This window comes from Notamacropus eugenii, chromosome 5, assembly GCF_028372415.1.
Source record: "Notamacropus eugenii isolate mMacEug1 chromosome 5, mMacEug1.pri_v2, whole genome shotgun sequence".
Lineage (NCBI taxonomy): Eukaryota > Metazoa > Chordata > Mammalia > Diprotodontia > Macropodidae > Notamacropus > Notamacropus eugenii.
This window is the reverse complement of record NC_092876.1, coordinates 347,090,331-347,114,680: the sequence shown is the minus strand read 5'-3', so window position 1 is coordinate 347,114,680 and position 24,350 is coordinate 347,090,331. Positions and strand designations below refer to the sequence as shown.

The 24,350-nt window shown below is 38.1% G+C and overlaps 1 protein-coding gene across 4 annotated transcripts in view; it reads left to right on the top strand.

Moving 5' to 3' along the window:
- The first annotated feature begins 247 nt into the window (after nucleotides 1–247).
- Nucleotides 248–24,350, top strand: part of UPK1B (uroplakin 1B) — a 42,191-nt gene continuing 18,088 nt past the window's right edge. The window contains exons 1-5 of one of the 4 annotated variants that reach the window (XM_072613935.1): nucleotides 248–414; nucleotides 9,792–9,872; nucleotides 15,546–15,642; nucleotides 21,932–22,132; nucleotides 24,052–24,126. In XM_072613935.1, coding sequence (XP_072470036.1) covers nucleotides 15,574–15,642; nucleotides 21,932–22,132; nucleotides 24,052–24,126 — 345 coding nt within the window. In that variant the 5' untranslated portion in view covers nucleotides 248–414; nucleotides 9,792–9,872; nucleotides 15,546–15,573. Of the gene's footprint in view, nucleotides 415–5,013; nucleotides 5,063–7,154; nucleotides 7,226–9,791; nucleotides 9,873–15,545; nucleotides 15,643–21,931; nucleotides 22,133–24,051; nucleotides 24,127–24,350 lie in introns of all 4 variants that reach the window. The other 3 variants (XM_072613936.1, XM_072613937.1, XM_072613934.1) reach the window with 3 other exon arrangements.

Below are 24,350 nucleotides of genomic sequence, written 5' to 3'. Positions count from 1 at the left end.
GCTGCCCCATGTAGTCAGCCTAGGTTACAGCAAAAATGCACATTTCGGTGCTCTAAAACTGTTGAAGGAATAGAAAAAGGCAAAATAGCCGTGTTTGGACTGAAGTAAACTTGCTTCAGAAAATGAGAGCAGTCCAGAGCAAGGAGAGGAGAACTGTGCTAATGTGGAAGCACTTGGAACTGTCAGAATAACAGCATTCCATTGCAGTCAAAAATTTATTGGCTAAAAGTTTTCTTTTGCTTTCATCCTCATTTGAAACAAGTTCAGGCAGGAGCAGGTTCAGCCCATGTGAGATGCAGCCTACCAATCACTACCCACTACACCTCTGTGCCTCAGGACTTTAAAGAATCGCTGCAGGCTAGATTAAACCCCACAGGTGAACAGGCTCACAGGAAAGGACAAGAGGCATTCTTGGTGAGTAGAGGGCTAAATGTGCTATGAAATGATTATTTTTCAGTGAAAAAACTAGAAGGCGAGAGTATTCTTCTTGCATGAACAGTTTCTTAGTGGTACTAAATTAATGGATTAAAGGATTTATAAGCGTATTATTCTGTGTGGTTAAGGATAGACTTGTCTCCCGTTAACCTGAACTTTGCTTTTTAAAATGTGTTTCTTTTTAAAATCACCATCATCTCTGTGGTACTTGCCAAAGTAACTGTCTTCCTCCAGGGCCATTATTCAACTCTCTTGATTTCAGGGTCCCACTTGTTCAAGAGAAATTCTGATCTCCTAATGTCTTACTAAGTGAGTCCAAAGATTTGCTTAAACGTAGCCTGGGTCTCAGTTTTACCTTGACCCCATTTTATGACTTATGCAGAAAAGAATTTTCATTTTACAAAATGAAATAAATAAATTGGCTCAAATATAATCTCTGTAAAATAGTGCTGGTGATAAACTCAACTTTATCAATTGGGTATGTGACTTGTTTTTTCCTTACAAAGCTTCCTTTCACTCTTTACCAATTTGCTGATTTTCCATGATTCCTAATAGATCGCATGCATATTTTCAGCATATTTTGGATGAGAAAAAAAATTTTTAAGCCTCTCCCTGTCTGATATTCCTTAATTATCTTCTTTAAAATTAAAAGTTGTTTTTGTCTTGACTGCCAAGATTTACAGATATTCAGATACATCACAGATCATGGAATATGATATTCAATTCATATGAAAGAATATTTGTTGAATGAAACTTTATGGATATAAATGGATACATTTTCAGGTATTTGTTATGTTGCTAACTGTTAAGAATAGATTTGTAAATAAATACAAATAAAAAATCCCAGCCAACAAATTATTTTTTTCCTAATTCACATAGGTAGACTCCTTAGAATTAAACAGTTTTGGGAATGAAATAGACCATAGAGGCCATTTAATTTTTTAAAAGATCAGTGTTCTGTTCTCACCCAACTTCCATTTGTAAGTTCCCTTGGCAAACAGCCATTTTTTGAGAGTAAATGGACTGAACCAACCTTAATATAATTCCAGGAGCTCTGGAACCTCACCTAGTTCAAAGCTATCTGTGGTCAACCCCAATAGCACTGTTCCTCATCACAAAATAAATATAGAGCAGGGATACTAGGACAGTACCTGGCACATAGTAGGTACTATATAAATACCAGTTATTGTTATTATTATTATTATTAGTGCCAGGTAGGCTAGCAATGATCTTAATACTGCTCTGTAACCAAAATGATGTCCTCCCCCTTAGGTGATTTCCATTCCCAAGTACTTCACTTGGATGTGAGCATCTAACCCCATTGCTGGAAGTGAATGGGGGAATTCTAAGACACTCCTTGGTTCAGGGTTTACACCTCACAGCTATACAAACATCCAAACATCACTATTTCTCCTTGAGTATCAAGCCTGAAAGGGGAAGAATAATATATTCTAGATGATTCTTTCCCACCCTTTTCTTCTTGGGTTTTCCTCTCTCTAACCTGAAGTAGAAACTGAAGGTGTGGTTTGTGTGTTCTCTGGCACAACAGAACTAGGTGAGGAAAAAGAGTAATGAACCAGAAAAATGATCTCATGCCAGGTGGGTGAGTCTCACATATTTCTTCTACTCCCCCAATTAGCTTGTTTAGTGAGTAATTATTTTAGATTCATTCAATTCACTTATAAAAGTCAACACTTTGGGTTTGGATAAGTTTTTAAGAGACAGACTGAAGACAAGAATAGAAGAGGTTGAGAAATATAGCTTGGAGTACTCATTCTGAATTAGAGATTTAAGAATGAATTCCTTGTGTGTTGACGAGGTTGGGCAAATTGTAATGCCAGACTGCAAGAAGAACTATTTCAAAGGGATGGAAAAGAGACTTTCCAGGCTAATACTATCCATACAACATATTCTCTGTAAAATCTGTTCCGAAGTGAGCTACTTTCTAGATACTCAGGACATTTTCCCAGAGAAAATTGGTTTTGACTTGGGAGCTTGCTGTCCCATTTCACAATCACTTGCCAACTTTTTATGACCCTGTTCTACAGTTTTTCCTTCTTTCAACTTCTTTTATAGGTTGAATTAGGTTATAGAATTATCAGGTTATTTACACCTGATTCATAATGTTATTTTGAAATAACTCATAACCACTGCAAAAGATCTGGTCAATTTGTATTTATTACCTTTTGTTATCTCCTTTGTTTCCAAAGAGATCCCTTCCCTCCCCAGAGTCCTCCCTTGTAATAAAGAATTAAAAAAGAGAAAAGTACTTCAGCAAAATTAACCAACATATCAACCAAGACTAACAATATATGCTATGGTCCCCAATGGTCCCCCATCTCTGTAAAGAAAGGAGGAAGACACATTTCTCTTCTCTTTTTGAGAGGCCAGACTTGGTCATTAAAATTTCATCAGGTTCTGTTTTATAACTATTGTTGCTCTTTCCAACCTACATTATTGTGGTCATTGTATATATCATTTTCCCAGTGCTGTTTATTCCTCTTTGCATCAGTTCATATGTCATCCCATGCTTCTCTGTATTCTTCATATCCAATTTCATTTTACTTGGTTCAGTACAATGTTACTAGTCTATCAACCTCTTTTTGAAGCCATACCATCAACCATGTGTCAGATCTCTTTGGGTTATCTGCAAATTTGATAACCATGCCATCTATGCCTTTATCCAATTAATTGAAAATATGTTAAATAGCACAGAGTTAAACATAGATCCCTGCATACTCCACTAGAGACCATTTTCTAACTTGACATAGAACCATTAATAACCAACTATGTTTTGAATCTGGCCATTCAACCAATTCTGAAATCAACATATTATCATTTAGTCCACATTTTGCTCTCTTGCCCAATGCTTTGCTAAAATATAGGTATTTGTCAGTATGCTGTAGAAGAGATGTACTTTACATTCTCTCCATCTCTAATACTCTACTATTCTAAGTAATACATAGTGTCGCAGATAGTAGTTGCTCAGTAAATATGTTTCAATAAAAAAAAATTAGGTGAACTGTATCTACCACATTTTCCTAGTCTAGGAACCCTATCAAAAAATGAAATAGCTTGGCACAACCTGTTCTGAATGAAGCCATAATCTTCATAATCACAATGGTCATCTCTTCCTCTTTTAAATGTTTTGTTTCTAATAATATACTCTGGAATTTTAAAAGCAGTCAAAGTCAAGTTCACTGATCTATAGTTTGCTGATTCCATTTTGTTCTCTTTTTTAAAAATCAGGACATCTATCCTTTTCCAATCCTTTAGTATCTTCCCAGTTTTCGATTATCTTTTGCTTTCTTTTTCTTTATTTCCCTTCTTTCCTCTCTGTTTTCATTTCCTTTTTTTCAAGACTGAGTCTCCCTATCTCTCCTATGTTGGAAATGAAGTAGTCATTTACAGACCTGAGCCCATTTACATGGAAGCTTTGACCGGCTCTGCTTCCAACCTGCCTGTCCTACTAGGAAACCTGGTGGCCCTCTGTTCCCAGGGGTTCACTGTATTGTGGCTGGATTTAGTGTAGAGACCCTGTTTGCTTTATCCCTACTGCAGTTTAGGGGCAGCTAGGTGGTGCAGTGGATGGAGCACCAGTGCAGGAGTCAGGAGGACCTGAGTTCACATCTCATCTCAGACACTTGACATTCACTAGCTGTGTGACCTTGGGCAAGTCACCTTACCCAAACTGCCTCATCCTGGGTCATCTCCAGTCATCCTGAGGAATATCTGGTCACTGGATTCAGATGGCTCTGGAGGAGAAGTGAGGCCAGCCCTCCCTCACTCAAAACAAAGTCAAGTGCAAGTCATGTCATCATTTCTCTGATGGCATGGTCTTCTTAGGCAAAGAAGGACAAACACACTGCAGCTTAGAACTCCTGAGCTCAAGCAGGCACCTCACTAGTCTCAGCCTTCTAGATAGCAGGAATTATAAGTGTGCACGGCATTATGCCTGACTTCCATCATCTTTCAAAGGGCATTGTCATTGTTGACAATGTCTCAGCAATCACATCTGCCAAGTCTTTTAGCAGGCAAGGTGTAATTGATTTGACAGCATAATCTGAACCCATCCAGAGCAGCTTAGGTTTCTCTCGCTATTGCCTCACTTATCTTGGGCATTAATCTCAGTTAGCCATTTTTGTTTTGTTCTTTCTGGTTCTGGTCCAAAGGTTACTTTACTTGGCAGAAAAAAACAGGAAGCAAATTAAAATTTGAGCATCGTTGCTTCTTCCCTGAACTTCTTTAAGTCCCAGCTGAAATCCAGTCTTTTACAGGAAGCCTTTCCCAATCCCTCTTAAGTCTCATGCCTTTCCTCTCTTAATTACTTCTGATTATCCTGTACGTAGCTTAGTTACACATATTTGTTTGCTTGTCTTCTCCATTCAGTTGTGAGCTTCTTGAGGGTAAGGACTGTCTTTTGCCTCTTTTTGTATTCCCAGAACTTAACACAGTGCCTGGCACGTAGCAAGCATCTAGCAAATGTTTATTGATTTGACTGAGTAGCTGTCATTGGTTATCATCACCTCATCCACTTCTAGCTGCAGGCCTTATCCCTCCTTCCCTTTTTATAAACAGGCTAGGAAACTGGAACCCAAGGAGGTGGAGGGACCACCTGCAAGTCACTGTAAGTAGCAGATAAAATTTGAATCCTTCCAATAAAATTCATTCACAGTGAAGTACAAAAGAATTGATAAGGTTACCCTTTCCTGAGGACATTTGCATTTTAATAGAAGTGGCAAAGAAATGGATTCTTTTGATATCAGTGGGCTGGGTAGATAAAACTTTCTGCTGCTAAGAGGATAAGAATCCTCTCCAAGTTAAAACTTCAAAGAGAAGGGATCGGGCTACTTTTCAAGAGTTCATTTCTTTTAGTTGTAATAGGAGTGGATTGGGGAACTCCCACGGAGCTGGACTTACTCTGGCTTATTGCTAAGAGACGTGAGCTTTGCTGGGATGACACTGGGGACTCCTCTTTAGGTTCTAGTGTGTATGGCTGTCCCAAAATGTTTGTTAAGGGAGAGTCAAAAGGATGAACTCTTGTCAGGAGGAGATGTCCCTTCTGTGAGCAATAAAATAAAATAATCCCCGCTAATCTTATCTCCATGCTGCTAACTCAAGTCTTACCTGACACCATCTCCCTCAGTCTCATTTCCCCTCTGATTGGAGGGCTAAAGGGTTGCTAATTCTTCTCAACGCCTTCCTTTATTGAGGGCTGAAACTGGACTTCTGGACTCACTCCACTCTGCATCAGCTGCCCTGCCTGATTTTTTTTCAATTCCATGGAACAAAATACCTCAGTGTTGGGTGCTCCCTGGTGCTTCTCCCTACCTTTATGCCCCACTCTCTCTCTGCTTGGGGTTTGTTGTTTGGTTGTTTTTCAGTTATGTCCAACTTTTCGTGACCCTATTTGGGGTTTTCTTGGCCAGTGATTTGCCATTTCCTTCTCCAGTTCATTTTACAGGTGAGGAAACTGAGGCAAACAGGGTTAAGTGACTTGCCCAGGGTCACACAGCTATTAAGTGTCTGAGGCCAGATTTGAACTCAGGTCTTCTTGACTCCAAGTTCAGGGGTCCGTCCACTGTGCTGCCTAGTTACCCCCAGGGATTTGCCTGTTATCAAAGTGAAGCTTTCTAATCTTGAACAAAGACTGTCTATTCTTATCTCCTTCTTGTGGATTGTCATATCAGTATAACAGTATGCTTCTTCATTATGTATTGGGGTCAGTTACAATTAGGCAGAATTTCTTCAGACTCCTTAGGTTGATGATATCTGGACTTAGGGATTTATGCCTGGTTAACTGACATTATTTTTTCCCTGACTTTGATTTCAGTAGTTATGGGTTTCCCAGGAGTTCTAACTAAGGAACTTTCTTAACCAATGAAGATTAGCAGCTTCTCTGCAGCTTGTGATATCAGAGAGTTCTCTGAGGCACAGAAAAGTCAAGTGTGGTCCAGACAGGATGTGGTCCAGAGGGGACTCCTGACTCCAAGGACAGCTGTCTCTCCACTGTGTCACATTGACTCTAGAAATGTATATCTTTGCCATTTTTAAATCTTTATTACTTACAACCTTATGTTTCAAAAGACACTGTGGAGATGGTGACTTCCTTAAGTTCTTTTCCAGTAAAGACCTAGACATATACTTCATTTAAATAATGTCATCTTCTTTTCATTCTATCAAGCATTTATTAAGCACCAACTGTGTGCACGGCAGTGTATTAGGAACCATCCAGACCTTTCTACCTTCATTTACTAGGGGAGAAAAAAGGTGCACATAAATAAATTACTACAAGACATAGTGTTCATGGGATCCTCTAGCTAGGTTCACTTTTTTCAAGGCATAAAGGGCTCTTAGCTCTTTGGAGTATCTCACAAAAAAAGGGTTGCCTCAGGATGCAGTTCCCAGGTTGACACCCGAAGGAGGAGGCGAAGGTGTTTTTTTCACTTTTTACTTCTTAAAAGAGTAAGCATTCCCTGGAGCAAAGGGATGTATTTCCCATCACTACTTCTAAACTTGAAGTAAAGATTTGAAAGATCGTGAACTCTGTGCTGGCACCAAAATGCAGGACAGTAAGTTTTTAGGAATGTGGCTGGAATGCTACTGAGCTGGTCCTCCCATAAAGCAGTGCTGCTTTGTACCTGCCTCTGGCCCCACCCGTAGCCCAACTGGAGCTATATGTCAGCAACGTTGATTTTTTTCTTTCTCATTCTCCTTAGAAATGTGATCAGAAATCTAGGGAAATCACAACAGGATCTCTTCTCTATCTCACGTTTCCTCAACCTCCAAGGTAATTGGGAAGTCACAGGACACGAACCAGAGGTACTTAGGGCACAAGACTATCAAAAGCTCTGCTCTTACAGCCCCATGGTTAAGGAGGGCATGTGTAGAGCAACCATGACATTTCCCATGCCTGGACTACCTACAAGCACCCCTCTGAATTGTTCTTGGATCCAGAGTCCCCATTTGAATATGTAGCTATTTGGGGGATGCATTTTAGTCCTTTGAAAACCAACCAAATCTAGATTTTAGTCAAAATATCAAAGGAGCTATGAAAGATTTACAATAATATGCCTTTTAAAATGTTACAAATTATTATTAGGGGTGAGAAAGGGAGGGAACAGACCCCTTATTTCATTGGTGAAGGGAATCCGAGGTAAGGAAACTCCCTTCCTTACTGCTGATGGGCCTGTCCCTGGCAATTTAGAGTTTTAGAGAGTAGCCTGAAGCACTAAGAGATTAAATTATTTATTCAAGGTGACACTAACAATATGTGTCTGAAGTTGGGCTTTCTTGAACCCCAGTCTTCATGATTCCAAGGTTAGTACTATCTTCATTTTTGCATGAGACTTCTCTTAATTATCATTAGAAGGAATTCAGTAGAGTGAATAAAACACTAAACTGAAAATGAGGATGATCTGAGTCTGAAGCCTGGGTTCAAGAACTGCTTTTCCTTCCCATTTCCCATGCATTGGGGTAAACGACTTACCCAAGGTTTACACAGTAAGCGTCTCAGATCAGATTTGAACTCAGGTCCTCCTGACACCGGAGCCTGTGCTCTATCCACTTCACCATCTAGCTACCGCTCTTCATGCTATTTCTGTGGGTAACTACATTCTACTTGGGCAAATAATTTGACATCTCTAGGTACCAATGAAGGAGTGGAATTAAATGGTCCCTTCCAGCTCTAAGTCTACGTCCTATGAACCTACTTGTGATATTTACTAGCTATGTGACTAGTCAACAGACACAACCTGAATCTCAGTTCTCCTATCTATAGAATGGGAATAATAACAATACTTGTAGTACCTTTTTTAAAGAGTTATAATGAAGCACAAATGAGACAATGTATGTAAAGCAGTTTGCAAAATTTAAAATTTATTTAAATGTTAGCTGCCACCATCATCATCATCTTCTTCTCTTCCTCCTCCTTCTTCCTCTCCTCCTCTTCTTTCTCCTTCTCCTTCTTCTTCTTCTTCTTCTTCTTCTTCTTCTTCTTCTTTTCAAGGCTATGAAAATAAGAGGTAGGAGAGGAAGAAAATAAAAAATGTATTTGTATCTCCTGGCTTTCACTAAATGCTTCAGTCTAGTTTTATCTGAACATATGCAATGTCATCTAGTCTCATTACCCAAAAGAGTAAGAATACTTTTTCTGATATCTATTAAATTTTAAAAATTCGTTAATGCTTTAAACTTATTGTACTGAGACTAATACATTGTTTTGTTCAAAACGATAGCAGTGAATTAAGTGGTTTCTAAATCACCAAGTGATTATCAAAACAGGAGTTTTCAATAGTAGAGGAATCAAAAGGGAATAGGGGAATGCAGAGTAAAGAAAGACAAGACCTGACTGTTAGGACTCAAATGCATCTGTGATCTCATCCTCAATGTAGATGTTCCCTCCAATGAGACAGATTTCATGCCCACCCATCCTAAGGGACCCTCATGTATATCTTCTACCCTCTTTAGCTTTTTTCTCCACCCATGCAATTTTTTTCCTTTATTACTCATGATTTTGCCCCTTGCCCTTCTACTGTGTGCTGTTTTGTCCCACTCTGGTTGTAAACTTTTAGAAAGTAGGATCTGCTTTCTCTGTGTTCTGAAGCCCTAATCTACCCATGACAACAATTTGATACCTTAATGGCAGGTACTCAATAAATCATGATAGATTTACTCCCTCCAAGTGAAACATTACCTTTATTCCCTATAAGTCCACTATAGTAATCCTTCCCCCTCTTAGATGGTAATCCCCCTGATCAGGAAGAATGTCTTGTAGATGCTGATAATGAACTTAACCATGAGACAGGTCCTGCTAGATGAGTCAGGTACTCCCGGAGTAATTGGTGCATTAACTCCTTCAGCTCCTGGGTACTTTTAGGTGCAAAGTTGTACAATATTAATATTATTACAGCTATCTCTAAAGAACTGAACAAATGCATTTCCCTCCTTTCTTTGCAGAGGTGAAGAACTATGAGTGTGAAGTATTGCATATCCTATCAAACAGTTGATATGTTGTTTGATTTTCCTACACTTTTTTCACCTTTTTTATTCTTTGTTACAAAAGAAGGCTTTCTAGAAAGGGGAATAGGGAGGGACACATTAGATGTAAAAATAAAAGATATCAATAAAAAAGATTTAGTACCTCTAGTACTCGGAAATAATTAGTGTATTTCGGTACATTCCAAGATTACATAAAAAAAAAAAAATTTAACAGAGACCCAGAAACTGTCATGTAAAGAAAATATATAAAAGTGGCCATCTTTTTTTTGTTCTTCAGTTGTGTCCAACTCTTCCTGACCCTGTTTGGGGTTTTTTCAACAGAAGTTTGCCATTTCCTTCTCTATCTCATTTTATAGATGAGGACACTGAGGCAAACAGGGATAAATGATTTGCCCATGGTCATAATAAGTGTCTGAGAAAAGACTGAAATCAAGAAGGTAAGTCTTCCTGACTGCAGGCCTGGCACTCTATCCACTGTACCACCTAGAAATCACTTAGGGGTATTTTAAGACTAGAAACTACTGGAGAGAGTTTTGAAAGTTGTTAGATTAGATAGCAACAATGATTCTGAAGTCTGAAATTTAAGGAAAGCACAACAAAATCAAGTGGGCCAGGTTTCTTTTAATCCCTTACAGAATCATCAATTTCACTCAGATTGATCTATTTCCTAAATTATAATAACTGCCATTTTTATTCCACTTTAACCTTAACAAAGTACTTTACATATAGTATAGTATGTTCGATTTGATCCTCACAATAGCTCAAGGTAATACTTCAGGTATTATCCCCACTTTTTAAAGAGAGTAACTTGCCCTTGGTAATGTAACTCAAATATGTCAGGGGCAGAATTCGAACCTAAGTCTGGCCTCATTCCAGTTTCAGCACTTTACTGCATTGGGCTGCCTTTCAACATGCCTTATGCCTTACTATCCTTATGCCTCTGTTTATATTATTCCTTTCACCTAAAATGCCTTACCCAGTCCCATCTTCACTGCTCAAGTCAAATGCAATACTTAGAACCATAGATTTGAAGCTGGGGGTAGGGGAGACCCTAGTATTAAGAAGGTCATCCATCCAGTGAAAATCCTTTATTTTAGAGATGAAGGAAACAGGTCTAGAGAGTAAAGTCATATAGTTAATAAGTTATAGTCTTGAGATGTGAACCTGGGTTTCCTCACTCCAAATTCAGAACACTTTTCCACCATATAATGGAATAGCTAATCAGCTAGTTCCAGGTGACCTGTCTGCTCTCTGAACTCCTACAGCACTTTTACTGCTGGGTTACTGGGTTGTCTGTATAAATGTCTTATCCTTTTAGAGATCTTAAATTCCTGGAGGACAGAGACTGTGTCTTAGCCATCTTGGTATCTCCCAGAAGCACCTACTACAGTTCTTTGTACATAATTAAGTCAGCAAACAATTGTTAAATATTTGAATAAACGAATGCTCTTACAGAAAAAATAATACTGGGAAATATAGTCGGCTCTTCTCTTGCTATTTTAAGGGTAAGCATTTACTAAACTTGTGTTACCACTTTCCTGGAGGAGTGTCTGTTGGGCAGAAATTAAAGCAGGGATCACAAGTTTAACAGCCTAAAATCCCCTTCAGACACAAAATCTGGTCAAAAGCCCATCTCTGAGGGCAAAGGATCTTTTTTGTACTCCTTTGGCAGTCTGATGAAATCTACAGACCACCTTCTTAGGATAAAGTTTTTAAATGGATAAAATAAAATGAATAGGATTATAATCCAGATACTAACTTTATCATCCCACCAAAACTGTTCTCTCTAAAGTGACTAATGATACCTTTGTTGCCAGATCTGAGAGTCTTTTCTCAATCCTCATTCTCCTTCACTTCTCTGCAGCCTTGGACAATGTTGATCATTCTCTCCATCTTAATACTTTCTTTTCTCCAGGTTTTTAGGACATTTCTCTCTCCTGGTTCTTGCCCTACCTGTCTGACTATTCTTTCTTTGTCTCCTTTGCTAGATCTTCTTCCAGATCATACCCTTTAATAGGAGGTATACCTCAGGGTTCTCTCCTGGGGCTCTCTTCCCTGTCTCCCTCTATACTATTTCACTTGGCGATCTCATTAACTCCCATAGATTTAATTACCATCTCTAAGCTAAACTCTCCTACCCCAAACTTTCTGCTGACCTTCAATCTTGCATCTCCAAATGCCTTTCAGACATTTGGAACTGGATGTCCTGTACACATCTTAAACTCATTATGTCCAAAATGGAACTCATAATCTTTCCCCTTCAACCTCTCTCCCTGTTACTGTAGAGGGCAGCACCATCCTCCTAGTTCCTCAGGCTCAAAACCTAGTTAGTATTCATCCTAGATTCCTCACTACTTTTCACCATTATATCCAACATGTTTCCAAGGCCTGCCAATTTCACCTTTAAGCATCTCCTGAATACATCCCCTTCTCTCTTCTGACACTGCCCCAACTCTGGTAACGTCCTCATCACCTCACGCTCAAACTATTGTCTGTTGGAGGATCTGTCTGCCCCAAGTCTCTTTCCACTACAATCCATCCTCCAACCATTAAAGTGATTACCTTACAGCAAAGACCCAATCATGTCACTTCCCTACTTAATAAATTCCAGTGGCTTCCTATGACCTCTAGGATCAAATACAAAATGCTCTATTTGTCAAAGTCCTTCATAACCTAACTCCCCTCCTATCTTTTCAGTCTTCTTACACCTTAGTCTCCAACACACACTCTTTTCTTTGATCCAGTGACATTGACCTCCTAGCTATTCCAGGAACAAGACATTCCCTCTCTGGACATTTTCTCTGTCTCTTCCCCATGCCTGCAACACTCTCCCTCCTCCACTCTGACTGTTGACCTCCCTGGCTTCCTTTAAGTCCCAACTAAAATCCTACCTTGTAAAATGCCTTCCCTAACCCCTCTTAATTCTAGTGACTTCCCCCTGTTAATTATTTCCTATTTATCCTGTATATAGCTTACTTTACATATATTGGTTTACCTATTGTCTTTTCCATTATATTGCAAGCTCCCTGACATCAAGGCCCCAAGGACTGTCTTTTGCCTCTTTTTGTATCTCCAGCAATTAGCACAGTGCCAAGCACACAGTAGGCACTTAATAAAAGTTTAGTGATCTAGCAAAATGTCCAAGTTCATGGACCTCAGGTTAAGAACCCCTTGTCCGGGAAATCATCTTAGAATGACCAAGGATGAAAAAGGGTATTGCTAGGTATTTCAACATAAATCAGACAGTAGCTTCTGGAAATCCCCTGTGTCAAGACTGAAAATGTTCCAGAGATCTCTACCCTCTCTGAAGAGATTACGTCCACTGCTAGTGGAAGAACTCTGGTGAAACCATTTTGCTGTTGCCTTTATCAACATGCCATTTGCTAGCTTTCATCCAAGACTTTGGAGAAAGTTGATGCTGCTTAATCTGTGATTTAAGATATAAATAGCAGAGTGAACCAGTACTTCTTGAAATTTAGTCTGAAGGACCAGAAGAGAGAGAAAGAGAGGCTAACTACTTACACCCAGCTTCACTTGGGGGTGTTTGTATGGGAGTGGGGTCATCCTGGCTCCAGGGTCTCCTATCCAACTATGAAAGTTCAGGCATTTGATTTTCAGGTCACAGGGTGAAGAGTTTATCAAACTCCTGAGACTAATTGATAAGTTAGGGTTCATTGTTCAATCATGTCCAATTCTTCATGATCCCATTTGGGATTTTCTTGGCAAAGATAGTGGTTTGCTATTTCCTTCTCCAGCTCATTTCATAGATTAGGAAATTGAAGCAAACAGGGTTAAGTGACTTGCCTAGAGTCATACAGCTAGTATCTGTGACTGTATTTGAAATCAGGTCTCCCTGACTTCAGCCCAGCACTCTATCTACTGTGCCACCTAGCTGCCCTATAACTTAGGGTGCCAATTTATTAACTTATATTAAGAAGCATAGATGCCAAATAAATTGGAATATTCATTTTGGCTGATTCATCCATTCCCTTCCCAGTAGCAAATTAAATTAATATTAGTAAAGTTTCTTAGTGAGAAGAATCAGACCAGACAGAGCTGGATAATGTGAATGCTTTGATTGTGTCATAAGCCTGATGTTGCCATCTCTACCATAGTAATATGTTTCACTGCTAAATGTGATAGAATTGGTCAGAGTACCCTAGCCCTTGTACTGAATTGTTTAAAGAGTCATCAGTTCTTACAAAGTTAGGTTCTTTTTCCAAGTTTGTTTTTCTAAGTGGTCTGTAGAGACTACCACACCCTTTGGTTTTCATTTGTCCTTCACAACTTTCAACCTAGAAGATTACAGTTTTTATATAAACTAGAGATCACTCTAGGTCTTGGAGTCAAAAGATAAAGATTTGAAACCTAGTCCCCCACCTACTAGCCATTTGTAAAATGGGGATAATAATGTGTGGGTTAAAAGACCCTTACCCAAAATTTTAAATAAAGGAAGAAGTTCCTCCATAAGAACAGAAAGTGATTTATTCAGTTCTCACGAGAAAGGGGCATCCCTCTACCAGGACGGGACTGATGGAAGGAGGCAACTCACAAAGGATGAAACACTATTATATACCCTAACACAGAGAATCCCACCTCGTCATTATCCCACCTCTCCATTGACTGGAAGGCCAGCTTACAGTCTAAGTGCAAAAAACTTGACAAATCTCAGGAAATATTCACCTATCTCAACACACTTCCTCATTTATTACCTAACTGCTGATGTGGCTATTCTACAACTAAAGTAAAAAGGAGGGGAGGGGGAGAAGGGGGAGCTGGTAGTGTTGATGTGGCAGCAGCATAACAAACAAAGGAGAGATCTGAGTCACTTCCAAGTTTCAGCTACAGTCTATAGCACTACCACAAAGAGAAGGGAGGGGCCCCAATTGCCCAAAGTTCCGGACTCCTGGAAATCAGGTATCCAGAAAGAGAGACCTTATGGAAAAGAAATTTTATTTAGAAAATGCAATATTCCCCATATTTTTTTGTTATGAAAAGTCTTCACAATGTCCTTATTTCACTCAATAATGTTTATACTACCTAACTTATAGGACTGTTTGCAAAGAAAACATTTTGAAAACTTTATGTAAATACAAGTTATTAATAGTTGGAGACAAAGAGACCTTAGAGTGAATCCTGCCATAATGACCCAAGCTGACTGTGTTACACTGGGCAAATCATTTAAACTTCTCAATAGCCCATGCCATATGCACAGTCTATAAATTACAAATTAGTTGCTATCTGCATTAGTGAAAAGAGTTTCCACACACTACTTCCTATGAAAATCCCTGATCTAATCCAGGGGGGACAAAAGATTTATGATAGTAATTAACTTTTAAATTGCTATCTCCTTGATGGGAATTTGGGAGTGACTTTTGTCTCAACAACAGCCCTTCACAGACAATCTCTCAGGATAAGTTACATCTGCATTTGTACAGTTCCCTCAGTTTTATGGTAATTCTTATTAGCTTCAGTTTAAAGGGGACATTTTCTGAGCTTGTCTTCAAAATTCTGGGGATTTAGCCTGCATGGATCAGATAAACACTTGGGCACAGATGAGAATCTTATTTTTCTTTTATAATGAGCATGTAAGTTGAATTTCAACTATCGATATTTAAATTCAGCAGTACAAGGGCAGCCTTTGCCAAATGATTCCAAGAACTCAAATTATAGTCCTTTATAGCATGATAATAATTATAATAGTTAATAATTTATTAATATAACATATAATTCAAACATAAATATAAGTATATGAAATATTAATTTTATGTTAATGTAATTTATTAATAATTTATAGTATTGTAAGGTTTATAAAGCACTTTACAAATATCTCATTTTATCCTCACAACCACCCCAGGAGGTAAATGCTATTATTCCTCCATTTTGCAAATGAAAAAACTGAGGACGGCAGTCATTAAATGATTTCCCTGGGGTCACATAACTAATGAGTGTCTGAGGACAAATTTGAACTCAAGTCTCCCTAACTCTGGATCCAATGATCAATCTACTGTGCCACTTAAATAATATGTGCTCAAAGAATGTTCCAATTTTTAAAGAAATAATAGTTATATCTGTCAACTTCAATAATCAAATTATATTTTCTTCAACAGAGTCTTCAGCTTGTAGGACATACTAAGGATGGCCAAAGGTGACTCCTCTGTGCGCTGCTTCCAAGGCCTATTAATTTTTGGAAATGTGATTATTGGAGTAAGTAATAAGAAATTTTCAGAAACTTAAAATTATTTGAGTGAACAAAATCTATGTCGCTAAGACAGGAAGGAAAGTCATCAGTTTGTGAAAAAAAATCTTTGCATCAATTATCTTTGAGACAGATATATAAGGATATATCTAGATATATAAGGAATATATCCAATATATATTATATATATATATTATATATAAGGAATATATATATAAGGATATATATCCAAGATATATAAGGAATTTATACTAATATATAAGATCAATAGTTGTTCCCCAGTGGATAAGTAGTCAAAATACATTAACAGTTCTCAAAGAAATTATAAGCTATTAACAACCATATGAAAGACTGGTCCAAAGCATTAAAAATAAAAGAGATTGAAATCAAAACAAGTGAGTTTCACTTTATAGCCAGCAAATTGGTAAAGATACCAGAAGCTGGAAAGAGTCAATGTTGATGGTACTGTGGGAAGAAAGGCACACTGTTGGTAGAACTCTGAATTTGTCCAAACATTCTTAAAGAAACTTGGAATTATAATATGTAATTATAATTTAATAGTGATGGATTTTTTAAAAAAGTAACTAAAATGTTCATACCCTATACCCAGAGACCCTGCTGTTAGGCATGTTATTTCCCACATACACATGCACACACATGTGTATATATACATACATATATACACATATGTACAATACACATATCTACCTATAGACACGTGCAGATGTGTGTATGTATATGTTTGTATATATGTGTGTGTACATATATACATATGTATATATACACTTCAAGAAAAGTTCCATATATACCAAAACATTTATAATAGCCCTTTTTATTGGGGGAAGAGTAAGCAGTTAGCAAAGAACAGAAAACCAAATATGTAGTCATTCATTTGGAAAAAACTGTATCACATAAATGTAATGGGTTATCACTGTCCTGTAAGAAAAGATGAATATGAAGAAACTGTTGAAACATGGAAAGACTGAAATGAACTGATACATACTGAAGTAAGTCAAATCTGGAAAGCAAGATACACAATAACTACAATAATGTAAATCAAAAGAAAAAAACTGATTTAAATGCTTATCATCATAATCACCAAGCATGGCCTAAAGGAACTGAGAAAATGTAAATGTACTTTGAAAAGTACATTTCTTCTTCATTGAAGCGGGTGAGGATTATGGGTATGGAATATTGCAACTGTTCAGTTTGGGCAAATGTTTTGCTTGGTTTTCTTCCCCTTTTTACTTTTTAAATCTTTGTTCAAACAGAAAGTCCAGAGTCAACAACTTGGAAAAGGAAGGACAAAAATTGACTGAAGAAAGTAAGAAATACAACTGGCCTAATGGGAAAAAAAATCCACTGAAGGAAACAAGTTCTTAAAAAGTAGAATTAGCCTCCTAATTTGTATTAGGAGATACAAAAGCTAACTGAAGAAAATAATTCCTTAAAAATTAGAATTGGGCAAGTGAAAGCTAATGACTCTGAGACATCAAGAATCAGCCAAACAAAATCAAAAAAATGAAAAAAATAGAAGTGTAAAATACCTCACTGGAAAAATAACTGACCTGGAAAATAGATCCAGAAGAGATCATTTAAGAATTATTGGACCACCTGAAAGCCATGATCAAAAAGAAGAGACTGGAGAGCATCTCTCAAAAAATGATAAAAAAAACCCAAACCCTCGCTGATATCCTAGAACTAGACGGTAAAATAGTCATTGAAAAAATCCACAAATGACCTCTTGAAAGGGATCCCAAAATCAAAGACAAAGTACATTATCTATAGAAAGTGGTATGCTAGAGTTGGCTCATACTCATAAGAGCTGATTGTTAAATTTTCAGTCTTCCAATGTTACAAATTAGGGCTTAATTTATTGCTTTATTGATTGTCTAGACGTAAGAATGTGGTGGAGAAAAATGTTAATAATGCAGCTCAAACTTAAAAATATGTTGGGCCAGCTTTTTTTTTTTTTGAGAACTAGTTGTTAAATATTTATGAACCTATAGCCAAATATTCAAAATGAACATGATATACAAACAAAAAAGCATCAATTAAAAAAAATTTTTAATTTAAATTTAAAAAAAAATTTTAAATCAATTTTTAAAAATCTTTTCTGCCCTTAAGGATTATATAGGAAGTTTTGCTTCTCAAGGGAGCAATAGCTAAATCGCTTAGACAGATCCACGGTTGAATCCCAAGGTCAAAGGGAAATAATGGTGTAATTAGCTTTCTTTCATCTGATCTTCATTTTAAAGCCTTCTTTAACTATGTGAACTAGGATTAAGGAATAATCTTACATGAATCACTATGATACATTGAAAGTTTATGGTTGGAAAAGGGTGAGTAATGTTTTTTCTCTCCTCCCTAAAGTAGTGACCCATCCCAGCAAGAGATGAAGAAATGCCAAGGGGGCTGAAAACAGCTTTCACTGCTGAACCCTAAACCCTGTTCCTATAAGTCTCTTCTTCCTCTACCCTGCTGCTAATGAGCCTGCCCTGGGTCCCTAAGAGAGTTGGAATGTTCCACCTAATGGTCTGACATGGTTGACAACAAACTCTCTCTGATTCAACTCTGAGTTAGTGTTCTCTCTTTCAGAAATATCATTTAATTGCTTATTTTTGCATTAGAGAGAAAGGCATTGGGTGTAGCAGATAGACTATTGGACCTGAAGCAAGCAAGACCTGATTTTAGATCATACCTCAGATCCTAACTGGGTGATTCTGGCAAGTCATTTAACTTCTTTGGGCCCCAATTTCCTCGTCTGTAAAATGGAAGGGCTGACTTGTGTGAAAATTAATTATTGATAGTGTATTTTATAATTGATTTCACTCTCATTGATTCTATTATGTTACCTTATTCTGTATTCTGTGTAACAAACCTAAACCTTTTCTTTGTTTGAGTGAAGCTCATGAGTTCAGGAGTTCTGTCTTCCTCTCTCACAGTTAGATGCCAAAGGGTACTTACTGTCTCTATTGATTACTTTTAGTAAAAGAAAAGCTCTGAGCTAAATTTAGAAGTCAGTACTCTCATAAAACTCTAATTCTAAGGGAACTCTTATCCTTACATCACCTGCAAATCATTTTGTGCCAAGGAAGCTTTTTTCATCTCTGGAGAAACTTCATGACATTTGTATGCTGTCCCTGAGAGCATACAAGCTGGCCTGGCCTGATCTTAGGCCTTCATTGTCCAAATAAAGGTGGTCTTAGCTCAGACCCAGGAACTACTATCCCTGGTCCATTATCAATAGCCTTGGGATGCAGCTGGGTCTTATAAATCCATAAAGGATTCCTCTAAGACAAAGAGGGGTCCTAGTCCTACTTCCGTGTGTATGGGTAAGCTCCTTCCCTTAATGTAACCAAGTCTGATCCCTCACCCCCATGTTATTGCCAACCCTATAACCAACCAGTGGTATGAATTCTGCACCTACTCTGTGCTTTTAAAAGGAGTTGCATCTTCAGTTCCTTGTCTTTGGTTAAACAGAGGCAATCCATTAGACTTGCTTCATTAACAGGTAGTGTCTACTAATAAGCCATCATATAGCCTCAGTCTACCTTTTGTTGAATTTTACTCACAATATCTCTATGGTCTCTTCCAATTCTAAATCTATATGTTTGTCTCAGATTGGGCCAGCAATTTGAGGACTTAGTGAAAAATTCACAAAAGAAGTCAATAATAATAAACAATAAAAAAGGAATAGGCCTTTTTAAAAATTGGATATTAATTCATATGAGAAAAAGTCCAAAGCTTCAGATAAAATACCCAGTTACCAAAGCATTTGGGACAAGGGCAATCAAAGATGCAACTGGATAGGTAACAGAAACCTCTGGTGTGTTTGTCTCCATGGCACAGCAAGGAGAGGGGAAAGTTAGCAGTGGTCTTACAACAGACCACCCATGGACTTGACACACCAAGTTCTCATCCTAGTTGATGTATGGGACACCTGATTCCTTCATTTTCTTCATACCAGAGCAACTCACCAACACATTTGAGGGTCCTTGGCTTCAGAGGGTAGGGGCAGATTTTTGCTTAGGAACACTTAATTGGTTTCAAAAGCAATAGAATACTAGTGTTGGAATCTGAAGGAATTGAGTGCAAATCCAGCTTCAGACACTTTCTAGCTGTGTATCTCTGGGCAAATCACTTAACCCTGTTTGCCTCAGTTTTCTCAACTGTAAAATGGAGGTAATAACCTCCACCTCTCAGAGTTGTTCTGAGGGTCAAATGAGATAATATTTGTGAAGCACTTAATACGGTACCTGGGGGCAGTTAGGTGGCACAGTGAATAGGGTCAAGCCTGGGGTCAAGAAGACTCATCCCTCTGAGTTCAAATCTGGCTTCAGATATTTATTAGCTATGTATCTCTGGATAAGTTACTTAACCCTGTTTGCCTCAGTTTCCTCATTTGTAAAATGAGCTGGAGAAGAAAATAGCAAGCCACTCCAGTATCTCTGCCAAGAAGACTCAGAAGACTGTGAGGAGTCAGACATGACTGAAACAAATGAACAACAACAGTGCCTGACACATAATGGATGTTATATAATTTCTAGCTATTGTTGTTATTTTTGAATCTCTAAGGCAGGGAAAGGCTAGGCATAATAAATATAAGAACTGACATAGAGTAAAGGGAGCAGAATTAGGACAACTATTTGTTCAATAACAACACTGAAAATTAACAAATTCAGAAGACTTAAGAACTCAATCAACAGAAGGATCAACCATGGTTCCAATAATGCTGGCATCTATGGAGTAGCCTAAATTGGTATCTTTGTTAACATCTACCTCTTCTGCTTGTCCACCTTGGCAGGTATGCTTAGTAAAAGGGTGGGGAATGCAAGTTTCTAGAAAAGAGTGGGGCAGGGGTAGACAAGAGGAAGCAGGAGTATGCCTATCTTAAAGCCAAAGCAGCTCGTAAGAAAAAAGCTTTATGATACATGTGATAGAATACTATTGTATTGTAAGAAATGAAAGGAATGGTTTTAGAGAACCCCGAGAAGACTTGTATGAACTGATGAACATAAATTGAGAGTGAAGAGAGCAGAAACAGGATAAGTATTTATTCAATAACAACTCTAAAAATAAACAAATGTGAAAGTCTTAACAAGCTCTGGTCAACACAATGACCAACCATGATTCCAGAGAACCAGTGATGAAGGATGTTACTCATCTCCTGATACAGAACTGATGGACTCAATATGTAGAATAAGATATAGACCTTACTTCCCTCTACAGACTGTGGATCCAGAAATACTGTCTTTTTTTACGTTCCTTGAACATCCGACTCTCCATCTCCCTTTTTCATTGGCTATTTCCCATTTCTGAAATATTCTCCTTCCTTGTCTCTTCCTTGACTTTCTTCAAGTCTCAGCTTCTGCAAAAAGCCTTTTCTATTGTATCCCAAAGAGACCATAAAGATGGGAAAGTCCCACATGTACAAAAATATTTATAGTAGCTCTCTTTGTGGTGGCCAGAAACTGGAAATCAAGGGGATGCCCATCAATTGGGGAATGGCCGAACAAGTTGTGGTATATGAATGTAATGGAATACTATTGTGCTATAAGAAATGATGAACAGAAAGACTTCAGAGAGGCCTGGACGGACTTATATGAACTGATTCTTAGTGAAAGGAGCAGAACCAGGAGAACTTTGTACACAGCAACAACCACAGTGTGCGAGGAATTTTTCTGGTAGACATTTGTAATGTAAGGATCTAAAAAATTCCCAATGGACTCTTGGGCAAAATGCCTTCCACATCCAGAAAAAGAACTATGGAACTGAGTCACAGAATGAAACAGACCATTTTCTCTTGTGTTCTGTTCTGTTTTGTTTTGTTTTATGGGTTCTTCCATTCATTTTAATTCTTCCATGCAACATGACTAAGGTGAAAATGTATTTAATAAGAATGAATGTGTAGAACTTATACTGCATGCCAGCTCAGGGAGGGAGGGAGGAGGGAGGAGGGAAGGAGGAAGACGGAGGGGAAAAAACCTAAGCTATGTGGAAGTGATTATAGAAAACTGAAAACAAATAAAATAATTGTTTTTAAAAAGCCTTTCCTAGTTCCCCTTAATGCTAGTGCCTTCCCTTTGAGACAATCTCTACTTTTTTCTGTTTTATAACTCATTTAATACATAGCTGTTTGCTTGTTGTCTCTCCCACTAGACTGTGAGTTTCTTGAAGGTAAGAGCTATTTTTGTCTTTTTTTTTTGTAGCCTCAGGATTTAGCACAGTGCCCAACACATATTAAGCCCTAAATACATACTTGCTGACTTGACTTCTTGACTTTCAATCCCTCAGATGTGTGGCATTGCACTGACAGCAGAATGCATCTTCTTTGTATCGGACCAACATAGCCTTTACCCTTTACTAGAAGCTACTAATAATGATGATATCTACGGAGCGGCTTGGATTGGCATCTTTGTTGGCATCTGCCTCTTTTGCTTGTCTGTTCTTGGCATCGTGGGCATCATGAGGTCAAGTAGAAAAATACTTCTGGCGGTAAGATCTATACCACCCAAATTGTGTGTGTGTGTGTATGTGTGTGTGTGTTTTCATTGAGTACAACTGAGCAAGTGTAATCAGAAGAGCTTTGCAGTAAAGTATACTTACATAGATGAAATGCTGCATTTGACCACATACAAAGTCCTTTCAGGACACAAAGGAGATATGTCTGGGGAAAAGGTACTTTCCTAATATTCTTCAGAGCTTATTGATATAATATATATAGTCAGAGTGAAAGTTATTCTCTCCTTTTCCTGACTGATTAGATAGCAGATTAAAGGCAGATAAACCTTTATTCCAAGAAAATTTCAATTCTTTTACTTATAGAAGAGTTTGTCTCTCCTCCTCCCAGTATTTGTCTTTTCTCACTTAGAGGCTACACATCCTGAACTTCTCACAATTAGAGATTCATTCCTATGAAACTTAGGGTTTTATTTCAGGATAAGCTAGGGTTATTCTAAAAACTTGGTAAAATACAGATGCCATTGGGAGAAGGTAACTAAACACATTAGGGCAACAAGATAGTGCAGTGGATAGAGTGCCAGACCTAGAGTCAGGAAAACCTGAATTCAAATCTGGCCTCAGACACTTATTAGCTATGTTACCCTGGGCAAGTCACTTAACTCTGTTGGTCTAAGTTTCCTCATCTATAAAATGAGCTGGGGAGGGAAATGGCAAACCACTCTAGTATCCTTGCTAAGAAAATCCCAAGTGGGGTCACAAAGAGTCTGAAACAACCAAACAGCAACACATTAAGACACTAATACTTATGAAAATTACTGCGTCAGTTGCCTTTCCTTTTGCCTGGGAAGAACCATGAGTCCACTCAGAAAAGGAGAGAAAACATTTTACTCACCTAATCTTCTACCCAAACTTTGTGAAAGGGTGATTGTGAGAGGGGCAATGCAAATTAGTCAGTCTGGGTGTGTTTCATGTCCAGCTGGCCTCCTTTCTAGGAGTGTGATAGAGCCATCTCATAACTGCAGCTGATTGTTAAGTTTCCAGTGTAAGCATTTATACCTCAGGAATCAGCAAATGCTACAAGTTAGGGCTTAATTTATTGTTTTGTTGATTTCTAGGCTTAAGAAAGTGATGAAGAAAATGTTGATCATTCAGACTAAGCCTTAAAGAGTCTTGTGCTTAAATTTTTTTCAGAAAGCCAGTTGTTAAACATTCACCAGCAACCTACTGCTCCTTTCTCGAAGAAATACTAGCTGAACTCGATGCCAGTTCTCTATATAATCCAGACTTTTCAGGAATTCAGAAAGGGGTTTCCCCCAAATTATTCTGGATTAGTGCAGCTTTATTGTGCTATAAAATTCCTTCTTAGAACCCTGCACTGTGTTGTACTTGAGGATTAGGAGTCATGCCATGCCTTTGGTTTCTCTTCAAGTCTACAAAGCCTCTGCCTCCTCCTCTGTAAACAAAACAAGGAGCTTCCTGCCAGCTACTACAGTGGGTTATAGCCCCTTGGCTCTTTTTCTAGGCAATGGAAAAAACATAAGGAATCAAGCTAGAAAGCTGCTTAGCAATCTGGTACAGTGGAAAGAACGCTGCATGTGGCATTAGAAGACATGAGTTCAAATGTCGACTCATCCCCTAGTTATCTGTGCGGCCTTGGGCCACAGATGCTTCATCTGTAAAATGAAGTTGTGCTCCATCTCCTCCAAGGTGTCTTCCAGCTCTTAATCTATGATCCTGTGATCTATAAAATGAGAAATTTGAATCAAATGACCTCTAAATACCTAATGCAGAAAGAAGAATCTGGTCCTGTCCCTTAGAGCCTAGCAAAAAACTTCATATATAATATATTCAATAAGTATTTTAATGAATATAAACATTTTAAAAAATTAATCCATTCTAGAGAGATGAGTCTGTAGATGACACATAACTTTTGTATTTTGGTTCTTTTTCAGTATTTTATTCTGATGTTTATAGTATATGCCTTTGAAATGGCATCCAGTATCACAGCAGCTGTGCATCGAGATTTTGTAAGTATGGTCTCTAATGGGGGAGTCTGGGAAGCTACCTTGTAATGATCATTCTGATACAATCTGAGTTTGACACACGATTCTCTATTTCCATTCCCTCTGAGCCATAATCAAGAAAGAAGCAAACAGGGATTGTCCCCAGGATGCTGACATTCAAGGGGTACACTTTCTTCCCAAGGCCATCCTCCAGCTCAATATTCCTGGGTCTCAAGGTCCTCCACCAT